Source organism: Pristiophorus japonicus, chromosome 4, assembly GCF_044704955.1.
Source record: "Pristiophorus japonicus isolate sPriJap1 chromosome 4, sPriJap1.hap1, whole genome shotgun sequence".
Classification (NCBI taxonomy): domain Eukaryota; kingdom Metazoa; phylum Chordata; class Chondrichthyes; family Pristiophoridae; genus Pristiophorus; species Pristiophorus japonicus.
The window spans coordinates 50,264,233-50,283,730 of NC_091980.1; the positions used below are offsets into that span (position 1 = coordinate 50,264,233).

General features: G+C 44.1%; 1 protein-coding gene across 3 annotated transcripts in view; it reads left to right on the forward strand.

The window, feature by feature from the left end:
• LOC139262899 (meiosis-specific kinetochore protein-like) overlaps positions 1-19,498 on the forward strand; it is a 130,794-nt gene that overhangs the window by 46,147 nt on the left and 65,149 nt on the right. For 2 of the 3 annotated variants that reach the window (XM_070878164.1, XM_070878167.1), the window contains 4 exons: positions 652-712; positions 1,925-2,059; positions 17,088-17,216; positions 17,364-17,403. In XM_070878164.1, the coding sequence (XP_070734265.1) occupies positions 652-712; positions 1,925-2,059; positions 17,088-17,216; positions 17,364-17,403 (365 nt within the window). The remainder of the gene's footprint in view (positions 1-651; positions 713-1,924; positions 2,060-17,087; positions 17,217-17,363; positions 17,404-19,498) is intronic. The other variant, XM_070878166.1, reaches the window with a different exon arrangement.

Genomic DNA, 19,498 nt, shown 5'->3' on the forward strand with positions numbered 1-19,498 from the left:
AATCCATATTGTTTTTTAAAAATGTTGTACTTTCAGTAGACTAGAATAGAATCATACAGCATATAAGGAGGCCATTCGGCTCATCGTGCCTGTGCTGGCTCTTTGAAAGAGCTAACTTGCTGTGTCTTTCTGCTTCTGTATTGCTCTGATATTTATCATCTTTTAAATACAGAGGAATGTGGCAGGTAATCCGTGTCATTTCTTGTGCATTATATACCATAATCAGAAAGTTAACTGTCAATTCCATAACATGCTATCCCACTCTCAGCATATATAAAATTTCACATTTCAGTTTATAAGAGACTTTGCCTATTTATGGAAATTGCCTTTTGGTGTGACTGAAATTTTTGAGAGAAAGTTTTGTGAAACTTTTGGGAGAATGTTGAAAGTTTCAGTCTGTCAGTCAGTGTTTTAAATCTTAGTTCTAGCATGGTACAAAAATGAATTTATTCTAACTATATTAAAATCTAACTGAAATTATCGTTGCCTAAATTTCTGCATTTTAATTTTTTTCTAAAATAGTATAGTTTCACATGGATATCTGATGAGGTATTTATTTCTGTCCCCGAGAGACAAAAACATTCTATGTGGGTTGTAATTTGAGAGGAAGCTAGAAACTTAAACTGTTTGTCAATTGTAAATTTGTTTCAGAAATGTACCCAAAGTAATGACCAAACTCCAACATATTTTGTCTACACTGAAACTAGTTCAGGTAAGAAAGCATTTTTGAAAGAAAATCATGGGTGGTATAATAATTTTGTAACCATAGGACATGACTTTTTAAGAATCTTTTGCATTTTAGAGAGATTGATGCCACCTAGAGTCATGTGACCTTTATCAATCTGACTTTTTTCAAACAAATACTGTTACTATTAAAAATTAACTGAGCCTACTGTTACCAAACACTGAGTATATTGTAGATGCGCAACAACAATTTTGAGAGAAAACAACATGATATGTGGCCTGTCTGTCTTTTTTACTCATACTTGTCAACCTGGAAACTTTTCAGCACTTGCAATCTGCAAACTTCCCTCATCAATAGCAATTAAATTCTAATTGACTCGAGCCTTGCGCTTATTTAGAGAAATCACACTTTATAGCGTTAAAATACATCTATACCTTAGGCACAGAAAATATATAGGCTTGGAGTTTCTGCTAATTGCGCTGGTTTTTTTTCAACGCAATTCACCTGAAATCGGCCAAACCAGCACAAAAGATTGCAATTTCAAATGCAAATTAGCTTTAGTGCAAATTGAGTTTCTGGCTTTTTTTGCGCTAGTTTAAAAACCATTGTGCTAGAAACTGGCCCTGCCTCCACGTCCCCAGATCAAGTTAGTCCCCATTGCAAGTTTCTGCTATTTGCGGACCTTCGAGGAGGCTCTTAAAATTAAACTGGTTCTTTTGGGCACAAGGACACTAATAAGCACATTATAAAAGCTTTTGATTTTTTTAGTTTACTAAGAAACTGACAACTGTACACCAATATCACTAGTAAATGATTCTGTATAGATTTTTAAAGTCATTTTCAGTTATTCAAAATCAGGTTACTCACAGACGGACTAGACACTAATTAAAAAATAAACTCATTTTCAGCTGTATTAATCAAAGGGCGCCAAGTTACTATTATTAAATATATCAAGGAATATTTTTAAAGCAATTTTCTTCCATTTCCACCTCTCTCTCCTTTTAAGGTGCTGCTTACATCGTTGACCGAGCATTTGTTCATCTGTCCTCATGTCTCCTCCTTTGGCTCGGTGTCAATCTTTGTCCGATTACAGTCCTGTGAAGCGGCTTGGAAAGTTTTTACTGCATTAAAAGCGCTATACAAATGAAAGTTGTTAAGCTGCATCTCTACCAAAGATACTGAGAAAGTGATAGCACCACTCATGTCAAAATAGAAACTTTTATGTTTTTCCCTTTTCAGTAGAATGTTCTCTAACATCTGAAGCTTTGCTAAACCTTTTACCTTCGTTGGATTCAGAGCTGCTTGTGGACTCCTCCTCCTCCTCTACTAGTACAGATAGTTGCTCTTCAGTAGAGCTATTCCGAGGGGCAGAAGGTAAGAGTAACGGTAACTAAGTCAGCTACAAATGGAAAACCTTGTTCAAATTTCAGGATCTTTCATAGCATAGTTTGTTTATTGCATCTGTTTTTGTCATTGTAATGTTTATTATTTTATCATTTATATTACCTTTGGTCAATATGCTTGAAGATTAATAGCGGGTATTTCACCAGTAACAAATGAGTTGGCTCCGGGTATGGGAGGGCAGCAGCAGCCAAGTTCATGGCACCGTAGGTGGCTCTGCTGCAAAGGAGGGCAGGAAAAAGATTGGGAGCGCGATAGAGATAGGGGATTCGATGGTGAGGGGAATAGATAGGCGTTTCTGCGGACGCAACCGAGACTCCAGGATGGTATGTTGCCTCCCTGGTGCAAGGGTCAAGGATGTCTCGGAGCGGATGCAGGACATTCTGAAATGGGAGGGAGAACAGCCAGTTGTCGTGGTGCACATTGGTACCAACGACATAGGTAAAAAAAGGGATGAGGTCCTACGAAAAGAATTTAAGGAGCTAGGAGCTAAATTAAAAAGTAGGACCTCAAAAGTAGTAATCTCGGGATTGCTACCAGTGCCACGTGCTAGTCAGAGTAGGAATCGCAGGATAGCGCAGATGAATACATGGCTTGAGCAGTGGTGCAGCAGGGACGGATTCAAATTCTTGGGGCATTGGAACCGGTTCTGGGGGAGGTGGGACCAGTACAAACCGGACGGTCTTCACCTGGGCAGGACCGGAACCAATGTCCTAGGGGGAGTGTTTGCTAGTGCTGTTGGGGAGGAGTTAAACTAATATTGCAGGGGGATGGGAACCTATGCAGGGAGACAGAGGGAGACAAAAATGAGGCAAAAGCAAAAGACAGAAAGGAGATGAGGAAAAGTGGAGGGCAGAGAAACCCAAGGCAAAGAACAAAAAGGGCCACTGTACAGCAAAATTCTAGAAGGACAAAGGGTGTTAAAAAAGCAAGCCTGAAGGCTTTGTGTCTTAATGCAAGGAGTATCCGCAATAAGGTGGATGAATTAACTGTGCAAATAGATGTTAACAAATATGATGTGATTGGGATTACGGAGACGTGGCTCCAGGATGATCAGGGCTGGGAACTCAACATCCAGGGGTATTCAACATTCAGGAAGGATAGAATAAAAGGAAAAGGAGGTGGGGTAGCATTGCTGGTTAAAGAGGAGATTAATGCAATAGTTAGGAAGGACATTAGCTTGGATGATGTGGAATCTATATGGGTAGAGCTGCAGAACACTAAAGGGCAAAAATCGTTAGTGGGAGTTGTGTACAGACCTCCAAACAGTAGTAGTGATGTTGGGGAGGGCATCAAACAGGAAATTAGGAGTGCATGCAATAAAGGTGCAGCAGTTATAATGGGTGACTTTAATATGCACATAGATTGGGCTAGCCAAACTGGAAGCAATACGGTGGAGGAGGATTTCCTGGAGTGCATAAGGGATGGTTTTCTAGACCAATATGTCGAGGAACCAACTAGGGGGGAGGCCATCTTAGACTGGGTGTTGTGTAATGAGAGAGGATTAATTAGCAATCTCATTGTGCGAGGCCCCTTGGGGAAGAGTGACCATAATATGGTGGAATTCTGCATTAGGATGGAGAATGAAACAGTTAATTCAGAGACCATGGTCCAGAACTTAAAGAAGGGTAACTTTGAAGGTATGAGGCATGAATTGGCTAAGATAGATTGGCTAATGATACTTAAGGGGTTGACTGTGGATGGGCAATGGCAGACATTTAGAGACGCATGGATGAATTACAACAATTGTACATTCCTGTCTGGCGTAAAAATAGAAAAGGGAAGGTGGCTCCACCGTGGCTATCAAGGGAAATCAGGGATAGTATTAAAGCCAAGGAAATGGCATACAAATTGGCCAGAAATAGCAGCGAACCTGGGGACTGGGAGAAATTTAGAACTCAGCAGAGGAGGACAAAGGGTTTGATTAGGGCAGGGAAAATGGAGTACGAGAAGAAGCTTGCAGGGAACATTAAGGCGGATTGCAAAAGTTTCTATAGGTATGTAAAGAGAAAAAGGTTAGTAAAGACAAACGTAGGTCCCCTGCAGTCAGAATCAGGGGAAGTCATAACGGGGAACAAAGAAATGGCAGACCAATTGAACAAGTACTTTGGTTCAGTATTCACTAAGGAGGACACAAACAACCTTCTGGATATAAAAGTGGTCAGAGGGTCTAGTAAGGAGGAGGAACTGAGGGAAATCTTTATTAGTCGGGAAATTGTGTTGGGGAAATTGATGGGATTGAAGGCCGATAAATCCCCAGGGCCTGATGGATTGCATCCCAGAGTACTTAAGGAGGTGGCCTTGGAAATAGCGGATGCATTGACAGTCATTTTCCAACATTCCATTGACTCTGGATCAGTTCCTATCGAGTGGAGGGTAGCCAATGTAACCCCACTTTTTAAAAAAGGAGGGAGAGAGAAAGCAGGGAATTATAGACCGGTCAGCCTGACCTCAGTAGTGGGTAAAATGATGGAATCAATTATTAAGGATGTCATAGCAGCGCATTTGGAAAATGGTGACATGATAGGTCCAAGTCAGCATGGATTTGTGAAAGGGAGATCATGCTTGACAAATCTTCTGGAATTTTTTGAGGATGTTTCCAATAAAGTGGACAAAGGAGTACCAGTTGATGTGGTATATTTGGACTTTCAGAAGGCTTTCGACAAGGTCCCACACAAGAGATTAATGTGCAAAGTTAAAGCACATGGGATTGGGGGTAGTGTGCTGACGTGGATTGAGAACTGGTTGTCAGACAGGAAGCAAAGAGTAGGAGTAAATGGGTACTTTTCGGAATGGCAGGCAGTGACTAGTGGGGTACCGCAGGGTTCTGTGCTGGGGCCCCAGCTGTTTACATTGTACATTAATGATTTAGATGAGGGGATTAAATGTAGTATCTTCAAATTTGCGGATGACACTAAGTTGGGTGGCAGTGTGAGCTGCGAGGAGGATGCTATGAGGCTGCAGAGTGACTTGGATAGGTTAGGTGAGTGGGCAAATGCGTGGCAGATGAAGTATAATGTGGATAAATGTGAGGTTATCCACTTTGGTGGTAAAAACAGAAAGACAGACTATTATCTGAATGGTGACAGATTAGGAAAAGGGAAGGTGCAACGAGACCTGGGTGTCATGGTACATCAGTCATTGAAGGTTGGCATGCAGGTACAGCAGGCGGTTAAGAAAGCAAATGGCATGTTGGCCTTCATAGCGAGGGGATTTGAGTACAGGGGCAGGGAGGTGTTGCTACAGTTGTACAGGGCCTTGGTGAGGCCACACCTGGAGTATTGTGTACAGTTTTGGTCTCCTAACTTGAGGAAGGACATTCTTGCTATTGAGGGAGTGCAGCGAAGATTCACCAGACTGATTCCCGGGATGGCGGGACTGACCTATCAAGAAAGACTGGATCAACTGGGCTTGTATTCACTGGAGTTCAGAAGAGTGAGAGGGGACCTCATAGAAACGTTTAAAATTCTGACGGGTTTGGACAGGTTGGATGCAGGAAGAATGTTCCCAATGTTGGGGAAGTCCAGAACCAAGGGTCACAGTCTAAGGATAAGGGGTAAGCCATTTAGGACCGAGATAAGGAGAAACTTCTTCACCCAGAGAGTGGTGAACCTGTGGAATTCTCTACCACAGAAAGTAGTTGAGGCCAATTCACTAAATATATTCAAAAAGGAGTTAGATGAAGTCCTTACTACTCGGGGGATCAAGGGGTATGGCGTGAAAGCAGGAATGGGGTACTGAAGTTTCATGTTCAGCCATGAACTCATTGAATGGCGGTGCAGGCTAGAAGGGCTGAATGGCCTGCTCCTGCACCTATTTTCTATGTTTCTATGTTTCTATGTTCATCTATCTAAAAGAACTAGGCTTTGAGTAAATATCTACCATCCATTAGTTAGAAATTTAATTGTAATCTTAGTTTAGTATTTTTCTTAGAACAAGTCAATTTCCTGTGGTGTTGCACATGGGCAGTCAAGTGTAGTCTTCAGGTGAAGTGGGGTTAAAGGGTAGGGAATAATTGTATAGAGAATAATTGCAAATAAGTATAGATATAATTTAGTCCTCATGTTAAAGTGACACATTCTGTCGTTATTTTTATGTTTGTATTATTAATTCAGATGTCCACATACTTGTAAGTAGTGGTGTTGCAACTAGGGGAAAGGTGTAATTACATATTGCATTATAAATTTGAACATGGCAATTTGTAAAGAAAAAGTTGATAGTGCGCACAGATGTAATATTTTTAATGTATTACTAGTTAATCTCCCCTGGTGCACCACACAGTGGACCAGATTTTCCTGGGGACTTGTGCCATGGCACATTTAGAGCGAAGACATACTTGAATGGAACAAAAGAAAGAACAAATTATGGAGTAAGTGAGTTATGTCATTAATGATTCCACTCTATATGATTCCAGGTCTTTTAAACCATTACCTTCACAGTAAACTAGGTATTTATTATAAGAACATAAGAACATGGAACAGGCCATCTAGCCCCTCGAGCCTGCTCTGCCATTCAAAAGATCATGGCTGGTCTGGCCGTGGACTCAGCTCCACTTACCTGTCCGCTCCCCATAACCCTTAATTCCCTTATTGGTTAAAAATCTATCTATCTGTGATTTGAATACATTCAATGAGCTAGCCTCAACTGCTTCCTTGGGCAGAGAATTCCACAGATTCACAACCCTCTGGGAGAAGAAATTCCTTCTCAACTCGGTTTTAAATTGTCTCCCCCGTATTTTGAGGCTGTGCCCCCTAGTTCTAGTCTCTCCGACCAGTGGAAACAACCTCTCTGCCTCTATCTTGTCTATCCCTTTCATTATTTTAAATGTTTCTATAGGATCACCCCTCATCCTTCTGAACTCCAACGAGTAAAGACCCAGTCTACTCAATCTATCATCATAAGGTAATCCCCTCATCTCCGGAATCAGCCTAGTGAATCGTCTCTGTACCCGCTTCAAAGCTAGTATATCCTTCCTTAAGTAAGGTGACCAAAACTGCACGCAGTACTCCAGGTGCGGCCTCACCAATACCCTGTACAGTTGCAGCAGGACCTCCCTGCTTTTGTACTCCATCCCTCTCGCAATGAAGGCCAACATTCCATTTGCCTTCCTGATTACCTGCTGCACCTGCAAACTAACTTTTTGGGATTCATGCACAAAGACCCCCAGGTCCCTCTGCACTGCAGCATGTTGTAATTTCTCCCCATTCAAATAATATTCCCTTTTACTGTTTTTTTTTCCCAAGGTGGATGACCTCACATTTTCCGACATTGTATTCCATCTGCCAAACCTTAGCCCATTCGCTTAACCTATCTAAATCTCTTTGCAGCCTCTCTGTGTCCTCTACACAACCTGCTTTCTCACTAATCTTTGTGTCATCTGCAAATTTTGTTACACTACACTCTGTCCCCTCTTCCAGATCATCTATGTATATTGTAAACAGTTGTGGCCCCAGCACCAATCCATGTGGCACACCACTAACCACCAATTTCCAACCCGAAAAGGACCCATTTATCCCGACTCTCTGCTTTCTGTTAGCCAGCCAATTCTCTATCCATGCTAATACATTTCCTCTGATTCCGCGTACCTTTATTTTCTGCAGTAACCTTTTGTGTGGCACCTTATCGAATGCCTTTTGGAAATCTAAATACACCACATCCATCGGTACACCTCTATCCACCATGCTCGTTATATCCTAAAGAATTCCAGTAAATTAGGTAAACATGATTTCCCCTTCATGAATCCATGTTGCGTCTGCTTGATTGCACTATTCCTATCTAGATGTCCCGCTATTTCTTCCTTAATGAAAGCTTCAAGCATTTTCCCCACAACAGATGTTAAACTAACCGACCTATAGTTACCTGCCTTTTGTCTGCCCCCTTTTTTAAACAGAGGCGTTATATTAGCTGCTTTCCAATCCGCTGGTACCTCCCTAGAGTCCAGAGAATTTTGGTAGATTATAACGAATGCATCTGCTATAACTTCCGCCATCTCTTTTAATACCCTGGGATGCATTTCATCAGGACCAGGGGACTTGTCTACCTTGAGTCCCATTAGCCTGTCCAGCACTACCCCCCTAGTGATAGTGATTATCTCAAGGTCCTCCCTCCCACATTCCCGTGACCAGCAATTTTTGGCATGGTTTTTGTGTCTTCCACTGTGAAGACCGAAGCAAAATAATTGTTTAAGTTCTCAGCCATTTCCACATTTCCCATTATTAAATCCCCCTTCTCATCTTCTAAGGGACCAACATTTACTTTAGTCAATCTCTTCCGTTTTATATATCGGCAAAAGCTTTTACTATCTGTTTTTATGTTGTGCGCAAGTTTATTTTCGTAATCTATCTTTCCTTTCTTTATTGCTTTCTTAGTTATTCTTTGCTGTCGTTTAAAATTTTCCCAATCTTCTAGTTTCCCACTAACCTTGGCCACCTTATACACATTGGTTTTTAATTTGATACTCTCCTTTATTTCCTTGGTTATCCACGGCTGGTTATCCCTTCTCTTACCGCCCTTCTTATAGCTCCATCATCCATTGAAATCCATGGCGATCACCATTTTCCTGTATTTAAGCCAGTTTTCACACTGCTGCCTCTTAAGACTTAAATATAATGGTGCTGGTGGCCTGGCGTGATTTTGACTTTATACTGAATCAAACTTTTAAATGAGTTTTGAATGACTATGAGCAGCGAAGGATGAGTGGACCTAACCGGCGACCAGAGTTGTTATGTTCAGAATAACTCCACAAAACTGTATATTGTAAGCTCAAACTGTTTTGACCTTGGTCTCTTTAATGTAACTCCAGCGTGAGGAAGCAGCATGGTAGACTGCCTTTTATACCTGCTTGCCCAGGGTGTGCAGGTGATCCTTGGGTCTCCCATCGGTGCGCCCCCTGGTGGCAAGTCTTACACATTGGTAATGTTTACATACTACGTAAGAGTGGAGGCAAGTAAATAAAGAGGTAAGTAGGAGAGGGTCCCAAACTCATTGAGAGTAGCGGAGGCGGAGCAGACCTAACTGGGGACTGGACTGGAGTGGAGAGAGAGAGGGGGGTTTGGGGGGGGGGGCAAAAAAAAAATCAAGGACTGACGTCATAGAACAGCAGCTAAGTGATTGGTTGGTGAGAATGAGAGCATTTTTTTGTCTCTAAGCTAGTGCAGTGTTTTAGAGCTGGGGAGCAATAATTAATACTTTATTAAATTAATAACTAGATAAACTAATTAAACAAAATAATGATTTGATTAATAAGTTTAACTAATTTAAATAAGCATATAAATAAAAAATTCTAGAGATGATCGGGAAGGCAATGTGTCGGGACTGGAGTATGTGGGAGTTTGTGGACAGCGACACTGTCCAGGATTCCCATATCTGCAGGAAATGTCTTTGCCTTCAGTCACTCTGGTTCAGAGTTATTGAGCTGGAGTGCGATTGGAGATGGGGGTGGCGGGGTGGGGTGAAAGAGCAGAATAGAAATGTAGTCGTGATAGGGGATTCTATAATTAGGGGGAGGCGGTAGGTGGGAGGGAGAAAGAGCAGAATAGAAAGGTGGTAGCAATAGGGGATTCTATAATTAGGGGGATAGATGACGTCCTCTGCAGCCAAGAACGCTAATCCTGGTATCAGGGTAAGAGATATCTCAAGGCAGCTGGAGAGAAATTTGGAACTGGAAGGGGTAAATCCAGTTGGGTGGTCCATGTCAGAATAACGATATAGGTAGGCATCGGGAGGAGATCCTGCTGAAGGAGTATTGGGAGATAAAAGCTAAATTAAAAAGCAGGACCTCCAGGGTAATAATCTCTTGGATTATTCCCAGAGCCAAGTGCAAATTGGCATAGAAACTGTCAGATCAGGTAAATTAACACATGGCTAAAAGGCTGGTGTGGGAAAGAGGGGTTCCATTTCATGGGACTCCGGCACCAGTACTGGGTCAGGAAGGAGCTGTACCGATGGAATGGGCACCTCCTGAACCGGGATGGGACCCGTGTCCTAGCAGAAAGCGTAAATAGGGAGGTGGAAAAGGGGAGGGATCTACAAGAAATGAAACATGGGGAAGAGTGAAGTAAGGGAGGACATTAATGGCCATGGAATAAATAGAGTTGTAGAGCAGAGGTGTAAAAAGATGGTTAAAAATAAAGTGAAAGGAACTGCTATTAAAAATGAGTTTAACCTTCTATACAGCAATGCATACAGTGTCCATAATAAAACCGGAGCTGGAGACAATCATGCATTGCGAGGAACCAGACACATTACTAAGAATGGCTGCAGAAAAATCAGGACTAGGAATTATACATTGTAGGGTATAACATATTTGGAAAACATAGAGAGGGAAAAAGGGGAGGTGGAGTATATGTACTTATTAGGGATAACATAATGGCAGTAGAAAAAAGTGATGCAGTTATCAGCAAAACAGAAATAGAATCCATGTGGATAGAGATAAAAGATAATAAAGGATCAATCAGACTAATAGGGGTAGTTTACAGGCCACCTAAGAGTGGAAGGGAGGTGGAGGAAGAAATATGCAATCAAATTAGGGAAATGAGTAAAAAACATAGAATAATAATCGTGGGGGATTTCAACTACCCTGATATTAATTGGACAGAAGAGGTAGGTAAAGAGGATAAGGGAATGGAGTTCACAGGACTCCTTTCTAACCCAATATATAAAAAGCTCAACAAGGGAGTGTTATCTATGTAAACCTGTAAATACCTTGTTTAACAACCAGAGGGCTCATAAGAACATAAGAATTAGGAACAGGAGTAGGCCATCGAGCCCCTCGAGCCTGCTCTGCCATTCAACAAGATCATGGCTGATCTGGCCGTGGACTCAGCTCCACTTACCTGTCCGCTCCCCATAACCCTTAATTCCCTTATTGGTTAAAAATCTATCTATCTGTGACTTGAATACATTCAATGAGCTAGCCTCAACTGCTTCCTTGGGCAGAGAATTCCACAGATTCACAACCCTCTGGGAGAAGAAATTCCTTCTCAACTCATCCCCTGGTGTCCCAAGGGATCCCACAATCCCTTGGGAGCACCTGTACTTAAGGAGGCCTCACAGGCTGGAGAGGGACTCTGGAGACCTGCAATAAAAGACTAAGGTCACACTTTACTTTGAGCTCACAATATCCAGTCAGACTCTTTATTCATACATTACAACTGGCGACAAGATACAGATGAAAAACCCCACCGCAACGATGCAGAGAACAGTGAGCATTCTGGAGAAATTTTCAGAGGGAGATGATTGGGAAACCTTCATGGAGCGACTCGACTAATACTTTGTGGCCAATGAGCTGGAAGGAGAAACGAACGCTGCCAAACAAAGGGCGATTCTCCTCACCGTTTGCGGGGCACCACCGTATAGCCTCATGAAAAGTCTTCTTGTTCCAGCGGAACTCAGAGAAATCGTATGATGATTTGTGCACACTGGTCTGGGAGCATCTTAACCCGAAGGAAAGCATTTTGATGGCGAGGTACCAGTTTTGCACATGCAAGAGGTCTGAAGGCCAGGAAGCGGCGAGCTGTGTCGCCGAACTAAGACGCCTTGCAGGACATTGCGAATTTGAAGGACATTTGGAGCACATGCTCAGGGACTTCTTTGTACTTGGCATTGGCCATGAAGTAACACTTCACAAACTTTTGGCTGTGGAGACCCCAACTTTGAGTAAAGCCATAGCGATAGCCCAGGCGTTCATCGTGACAACACCAAGCAAATCTCTCAGCACACGAGTGCTGCTACAAGTACTGTGGACAAAGTAATGTTGTTTTCAAATCGTAACGTACAGAACGGGCCTCACATGCCTGCAACTGCACGTCAGCAGATGTCTGAGCCAACATCAAGTGTGATGAATGCTAGGCCATTAACACCTTGTTGGCGCTACGGGGTTGATCATTGTTTCCATTCATGCCGCTTCAAAGGATACATTTGCAAGGGCTGTGGAACAATGGGACACCTCCAATGAGTGTGCAGGCGAGCTGCAGACCCTGCTAATCCTGCAAACCACCATGTTGCAGAGGAGGACAGATCCACGGCGGATCACGACGAACCAGAGCCTCAGACCGAGGAGGCGGAGGTATATGGGGTGCACACATTTACCACAAAGTGTCGCCAGATATTGCTGAAGGTTGAGTTAAATGGACTCCCGGTGTCAATGGAGCTGGACACGGGCGCGAGCCAGTCCATTATGAGCAAAAAGACTTTCGATAAATTGTGGTGCAGCAAGGCCTCAAGGCCAGTCCTGACTACTGTTCGCATGAAATTGAGAACTTGCATAAAGGAACTGATTCCCGTAATCGGCAGTGCTACTGTAAAGGTCTCCTACGATGGAGCGGTGCACAAGTTACCACTCTGGGTGGTAACTGGCGACAGCCCCACGCTGCTTGACAGGAGCTGGCTGGGGACGATACACTGGAACTAGGACGACGCCCGAGCGCTCTCGCCCGTCGACGACACTTTGTGTGCCCAGGTCCTAAACAAGTTCCCCTCACTGTTCGAACCAGGCATCGGGAAGTTCCAAGGAACAAAAGTGCAGATCCACCTAATTCCGGAGGCGTGACTCGTCCATCACAAGGCGAGAGCAGTACCATACATGTTGAGAGAGCGGGTGGAGATCGAGCTGGACCGGCTGCAACGAGAGGGCATCATTTTGCCGATCGAAATTCAACAAGTGGGCCAGTCCTATTCTCCCAGTCCTCAAGGGAGACGGCACCGTCAGAATCTGTGGTGATTATTAAGTAATTATCAATCGTTTCTCCGTGCAGGATCAATACCCACTGCCAAAGGCAGACGACCTTTTTGCGACGCTGGCGGGAGGAAAGAAGTTCACGAAGCTGGACTTGACCTCTGCTACATGACGCAGGAGCTAGAGGAATCATCAAAGGGCCTCACCTGCATCAACACTCTCAAAGGTCTCTTCATTTACAACAGATGCCCGTTTGGGATTCGATCAGTCACGCCGATATTCCAGAGAAACATGGAAAGTTTACTGAAGTCGGTCCCGCGCACCGTGGTCTTCCAGGATGGCATCTTGGTTACAGGTCGGGACACAGTCGAGCATTTGCAGAACCTGGAGGAGGCTCTTAGTCGGCTTAATCGCGTGGGGCTCAGGTTAAAATGCTCGAAGTGCGTTTTCCTGACACCTGAAGTGGAGTTCCTGGGGAGAAGAATCGCAGCGGACGGCATCAGGCCCACCGATTCAAAGACGGAGGCAATCGACAATGCACCGAGGCCACAGAACGTGACGGAGCTGCGGTTGGTTCTAGGACTCCTGAACTACTTTGGTAACTTCTTACTGGGTCTCAGCACGCAGTTAGAACCACTGCATGCTTTACTGCGTAAAGGAGACAAATGGATATGGGGTAAAAGCCAAGAAAATGCCTTTGTAAAAGCTAGAAAATTGTTATGCTCAAACAAATTGCTTGTGTTGTATGATCCATGTAAGCGTTTGGTACTAGCATGTGATGTGTCATACGGTGTCGGATGTGTATTGCAACAAGCTAATGAATCTGGGAAATGGCATCCAGAAGTCTGTCTAAGACTGAGAGGGCCTACAGCATGATCGAAAAAGAAGCATTTTCTTTACCCCATAAACACACGCTAATGCATCAGTATCTGCTTGGGCTCAAATTTGAATTGGAAACTAACCATAAGCCACTGATATCCCTCTTTTCTGAAAGTAAGGGGATAAATACGAATGCATCAGCCCGCATCCAGAGATGGGCGTCACGTTGTCCACATACAACTACGCCATCCGCCACAGGCCAGGCACAGAAAACTGTGCCGATGCTCTCAGTAGGCTGCCATTGCTTACCACGAGGGTGGAAATGGCACAGCCCACAGATTTAGTTATGGTAATGGAAGCATTCGAGAGTGAGCAATCACCTGTTACCGCCCAACAGATTAGAACCTGGATGAGCCAGGACCCCTTACTGTCCTTAGTTTAAAAAAAACTGTGCTTCACGGCAGCTGGTCCAGTGTCCCATTAGAAATGCAGGAAGAAATAAATCCGTTCCTATGGCGCAAAGATGAAATGTCGACACAGGCAGAATGCCTTCTGTGGGGTAATCGGGTAGTGTTACCAAAAAAGGGCAGGGACACTTTCATTAGTGATCTCTACAGTACCCACCCAGGCATTATAATGATGAAAGCGATAGCCAGATCCCATGTGTGGTGGCCCGGTATCGATGCGGACTTAGAGTCCTGCATGCACACATGTAACACATATTCACAGTTAAGCAATGCACCCAGGGAGGCACCACTAAGTTTATGGTCTTGACCCTCCAAACTGTGGTCTAGGGTCCATGTCGACTATGCAGGGTCGTTCTTGGGAAAAATATTCCTAGTGGTTGTAGATGCGTACTCTAAATGGATTGAATGTGAGATAATTGGCCAGAAAAGCAGCAAACCTGAGGACTGGGAGAATTTTATAATTCAGCAGAGGAGGACAAAGGGTTTAATTAGGAGGGGGGAAATAGAATATGAGAGGAAGCTTGCTGGGAACATAAAAACTGACTGCAAAAGCTTCTATAGATATGTGAAGAGAAAAAGATTAGTGAAGACAAACGTAGGTCCCTTGCAGTCAGATTCAGGTGAATTTATAATGGGGAACAAAGAAATGGTAGACCAATTGAACAAATACTTTGGTTCTGTCTTCACGAAGGAAGACACAAATAACCTTTCGGAAGTACTAGGAGACTGAGGGTCTAGTGAGAAGAAGGAACTAAAGGAAATCCTTATTAGGCGGGAAATTGTGTTAGGGAAATTGATGGGATTGAAGGTCGATAAATCCCCAGGGCCTGATAATCTGCATCCCAGAGTACTTAAGGAAGTGGCCCTAGCAATAGTGGATGCATTGGTGATCATTTTCCAAGAGTCTATCGTTTCTGGATCAATTCCTATGGACTGGAGGGTAGCTAATGTAACACCACTTTTTAAAACAGGAGGGAGAGAGAAAACGGCAAATTATAGACTGGTTAGCCTGACATCAGTAGTGGGGAAAATGTTGGAATCAACTATTAAAGATGAAATAGCGCATTTGGAAAGCAGTGACAGGATCGGTCCAAGTCAGCATGGATTTATGAAAGGGATACCATGCTTGACAAATCTTCTAGAATTTTTTGAGAATGTAACTGGTAGAGTGGACAAGGGAGAACCAGTGGATGTGGTGTATTTGGACTTTCAAAAGGCTTTTGACAAGGTCCCACACAAGAGATTGATATGCAAAATTAAAGCACATGGTATTGGGGGTAATGTACTGACGTGGATAGAGAACTGGTTGGCAAACAGGAAGCAGAGAGTCGGGATAAACAGGTCCTTTCAGACTGGCAGGCAGTGACTAGTGGGGTGTCGCAGGGTTCAGTGCTGGGACCCCAGCTATTTACAATATACATTAATGATTTAGATGAAGGAATTGAGTGTAATATCTCCAGGTTTTCAGATGACACTAGCTGGGTGGCGGTGTGAGCTCTGAGGAGGACGCTAAAAGCTGCAGGGTGACTTGGACAGGTTAGGTGAGTGGGCAAACGCATGGCAGATGCAGTATAATGTGGATAAATGTGAGGTTATCCACTGTGGTAGCAAAAACACAAAGGCAGAATATTATCTGAATGGCAGCAGATTTGGAAAAGGGGAGGTGCAATGAGACCTGGGTGTCATGGTACATCAGTCATTGAAAGTTGGCATGCAGGTACAGCAGGCGGTGAAGAAGGCAAATGGTATGTTGGCCTTCATAGCTTGGGGATTTGAGTATAGGAGCAGGGAGGTCTTACTGCAGTTGTACAGGGCCTTGGTGAGGCCTCACCTGGAATATTGTGTTCAGTTTTGGTCTCCTAATCTGAGGAAGGACGTTTTTGCTATTGAGGGAGTGCAGCGAAGGTTCACCAGACTGATTCCCGGGATGGTAGGACTGACAGATGAGCAGAGACTGGATCAACTGGGCCTGTATTCACTGGAGTTTAGAAGGATGAGAGGAGAGCTCATAGAAACATATAAAATTCTGACGGGACTGGACAAGTTAGATGCAGGAAGAATGTTCCTGATGATGGGGAAGTCCAGAACCAGGGGACGTAGTCTCAGGATAAGGGGTAAGCCATTTAGGACTGAGATGAGGAGAAACTTCTTCATCAGAGTTGTTAGCCTGCGGAATCCCCTAGCGCAGAGATGCCAGCTCATTAGAAATATTCAAGAGAGAGTTAAGATACGGCCTTTACGGCTAAAGGGATCAAGGGGTGTGGAGAGAAAGCAGGAAAGGGGTACTGAAGTGAACGATCAGCCATGATCTTATTGAATGGTGGTGTAGATTCGAAGGGCCGAATAGCCTCCTACTGCACCTATTTTTCATGTTTCTATGTCGGCAAGCACGTCCGCTGCCACCACTGAAAGCCTGCGGGCCATGTTTGCCACGCACGGCCTGCCTGATGGCCGTGTTTCACCAGTGCCGAGTTCAAAGAGTTCATGACCCGCAATGGGATCAAACATGTCACATCTGCCCCGTTCAAACCAGTATCCAATGGTCAGGCAGAGAGAGCAGTGCAAACAGTTAAGCAGAGCTTGAAGAGGGTAACTGAAGTCTCACTGCAGACTTGCTTATCCCGAGTCCTGCTTAGCTACCGCACGAGACCCCACTCACTCACGGGATCCCACCTGCTGAACTGCTCATGAAAAGAGCACTTAAGACAAGGCTCTCGTTAGTTCACCCTGATCTGCATGAACAGGTAGAGAGCAGGCGGCTTCAACAAAGTGCATACCATGATAGCGCAAATGTGTCACGCAAGATTGAAATCAATAATCCTGTATTTGTATTAAATTATGGACAAAGTCCCAAGTGGCTTCCTGGCACTGTCGTGGCCAAAGAGGGGAGCAGGGAGTTTCAGGTGAATCTTTTTCAAATGGACTCATTCACTGGAAACACTTGGACCAGCCACAGTTTTGAATATAAAAATCTTAATGGCACCCCACAACCCAGCCCCTCTGTGTTCTTGTAATAACAATGTATTATTCCAACTTTCAGAGCATACAACTTGTATGAATCAAGAAGATGTTAGTTGGTTCTGTTGCAAAAATTCCACTCTTCTGGACAGTAGTAAAGCAGCAAACATTGATGTGATTGCTCAGCCTTCAAACCTCTCTGACATTTTAGGTAATCTGCACTTTTATGATCACTTCATTTGTAGACTTTGCATATTAATAAATATTGATTTCAGTAGAAAAACCTGTACAGTTAGGGTGTGTTTTTCTTCCTCCAGCATGTTATATTATTGTCATAACATTTTCTTTTGGATCTTAGAGCAGACTGGAAATGTTACAACAGAAGCGTGCTTCAACAGGTGAGATTTTGCTGTTTGGAACAATATGAAGTATCGTGAGACTATATTGGTTTTGTTATAAGAATATAACGTCACTAAGTACTGATGTCAGTACAATAAATTGCAAATGCTAATGTTGCCTTCTATTTAAAAACTCTTTGAAAACTGAGAGGTTTACTGTTGTGGTAAAAGAGGCCTGTTTAAACTTAAATTTTTTTGTGAAGGGCGGGGGAAGAGAGAGGGCGCGAGGGCGGGAGAGAGAGGGGGGAGCGCGAGGGCGAGAGAGAGGGGGGGCGAGAGGAGCAGGGGGGGCGCGAGGGCAGGAGAGAGAAGGGAGGCCGGAGTGAGGGGGGAATGCACGAGGTCGGGAAAGAGGAGGGAGGCGCGAGGACGGGAGAGAGAGAGACGGGGGAGGTGTGCGAGTGTGGGAGAGAGAGTGGGGCACGAGGGCGGGAGGAAAGAAAGGGGGGTGGTGTGAGAGAGAGGAGGGTGGGAGGACATCAACGTTGATTCTATAGATGAAGATGATAACCGTCTAAACAAGTATAGTTGCAATAAAGATACAAATTTGACCGCAAATGTTTTCCGGGTCTCTGCTAGTATTAAATGTTGCACACATAACATGCATTTTTTGCATGTGTCAGGCTTACTACCTCGAAGAATTTAGCTCTCACACTTGCCCTGGCACATTTTGTCAATTGCCTCAAAGTATGACGGCAGTAAATCAGACCTGAAGTGATCTGGAACATACAAATCAAAATGTTATGTATGTAATAACTCGATAGACTGAATACTGTAAACTCACTCCGGTGCAAACCTGGCTCAAAGTTATTCGGGCCCAAAGTACCCACATTACATGGTGGCTTGATTTATATACCTGGCCCGCGCACACGTGCGTACAGCCCAATGACTTCCGACAGTGGCGCCTCCTGGTGGCTAGTAACTCCAAGCATACATACATGACAACAGCCCCTTTCAAGATCTTAGTATCAGTCTTTTTACAAGGTCGGGGCTTTCCGCTAACCAATTGATCGTCTCAGTTCAACTCCAGTTCTGGGCAAGCATTCTGAGTCAGTTATGACTGGAGGCTGGGTAGCCAATCTGATGGGAGTGGCAATGACCATGTCAGAGATTGAAAGTCCAGATTAATTGATGACGGCGGAGTCCTCTGATGAATGAATATAGTTTGGTTGGTCACTGATCGTATCTTCCTCAACTTGTTCCAGTTCATCCGTGTGCCGCAGCTTTATCTGATCAACATGTTTCCTGCATGTTTGCCCATTCTTGAGCATGACAATAAACACTCTGTTACCTGATATGTCCTTACTATACAGTATAAATGCACATGAGACCCATACTTGAGAGAAGGTCACTCTGTGACCAGTTACCTTTATTACCAAGACCTCAAGTGATGAAGGTGGGTGGAGCTTCCCCTTTTAAACCTGAAAGTCCAAGTTAGGAGTGTCTCCCACAAGTTCACCCCTTTGTGGTCAGTATTCTCACGGTGCACAACTTAGGTCAGCTTATACATGGGTTACAATGATAGTTGAATACATGACATCACCTCCCCCCCAAAGTCTTATTGGGATCACAGGTTAAGTCTCTCTCGTGGTTTATGCTCCCTTGTAGAGCGCCTGAGTTAGGGCTCCGGTTGTTGGGCGCTGGCCTGAGTGTCTGCTGTTTGCGGTGCCTCAGGCCTGTCCAGACTGCCCACAGTGACTGGGCTCTCCTCCACTTGGTTCCGGTGTTCGGTCACCTGTGGTGGAGTAAACTCTACATCGTCTTCTTCCTCTGCTTCTATGGGGTTGCTGAACCTCCTTTTAGTTTGATCCACGTGTTAGTGGCAGATTTGTCCATTGGTAAGTAACTACCAAAACCCTATTGCCCTCTTGGGCAATCACAGTGCCTGCAAGCTATTTGGGCCCTGCAGCATAATTAAGGACAAAAACAGGGTCATTGACATCAATACATCACACCCTCGCCTTCCTGTCATGGTAGTCACATTGTGACTGACGCCTGCTCTCAACAATTTCTTTCATAGTAGGGTGTATAAGGGATGACCTGGTTTTGAGCATCCTTTTCATTAGCAGCTCTGTGGGTGGAACCCCTATGAGCG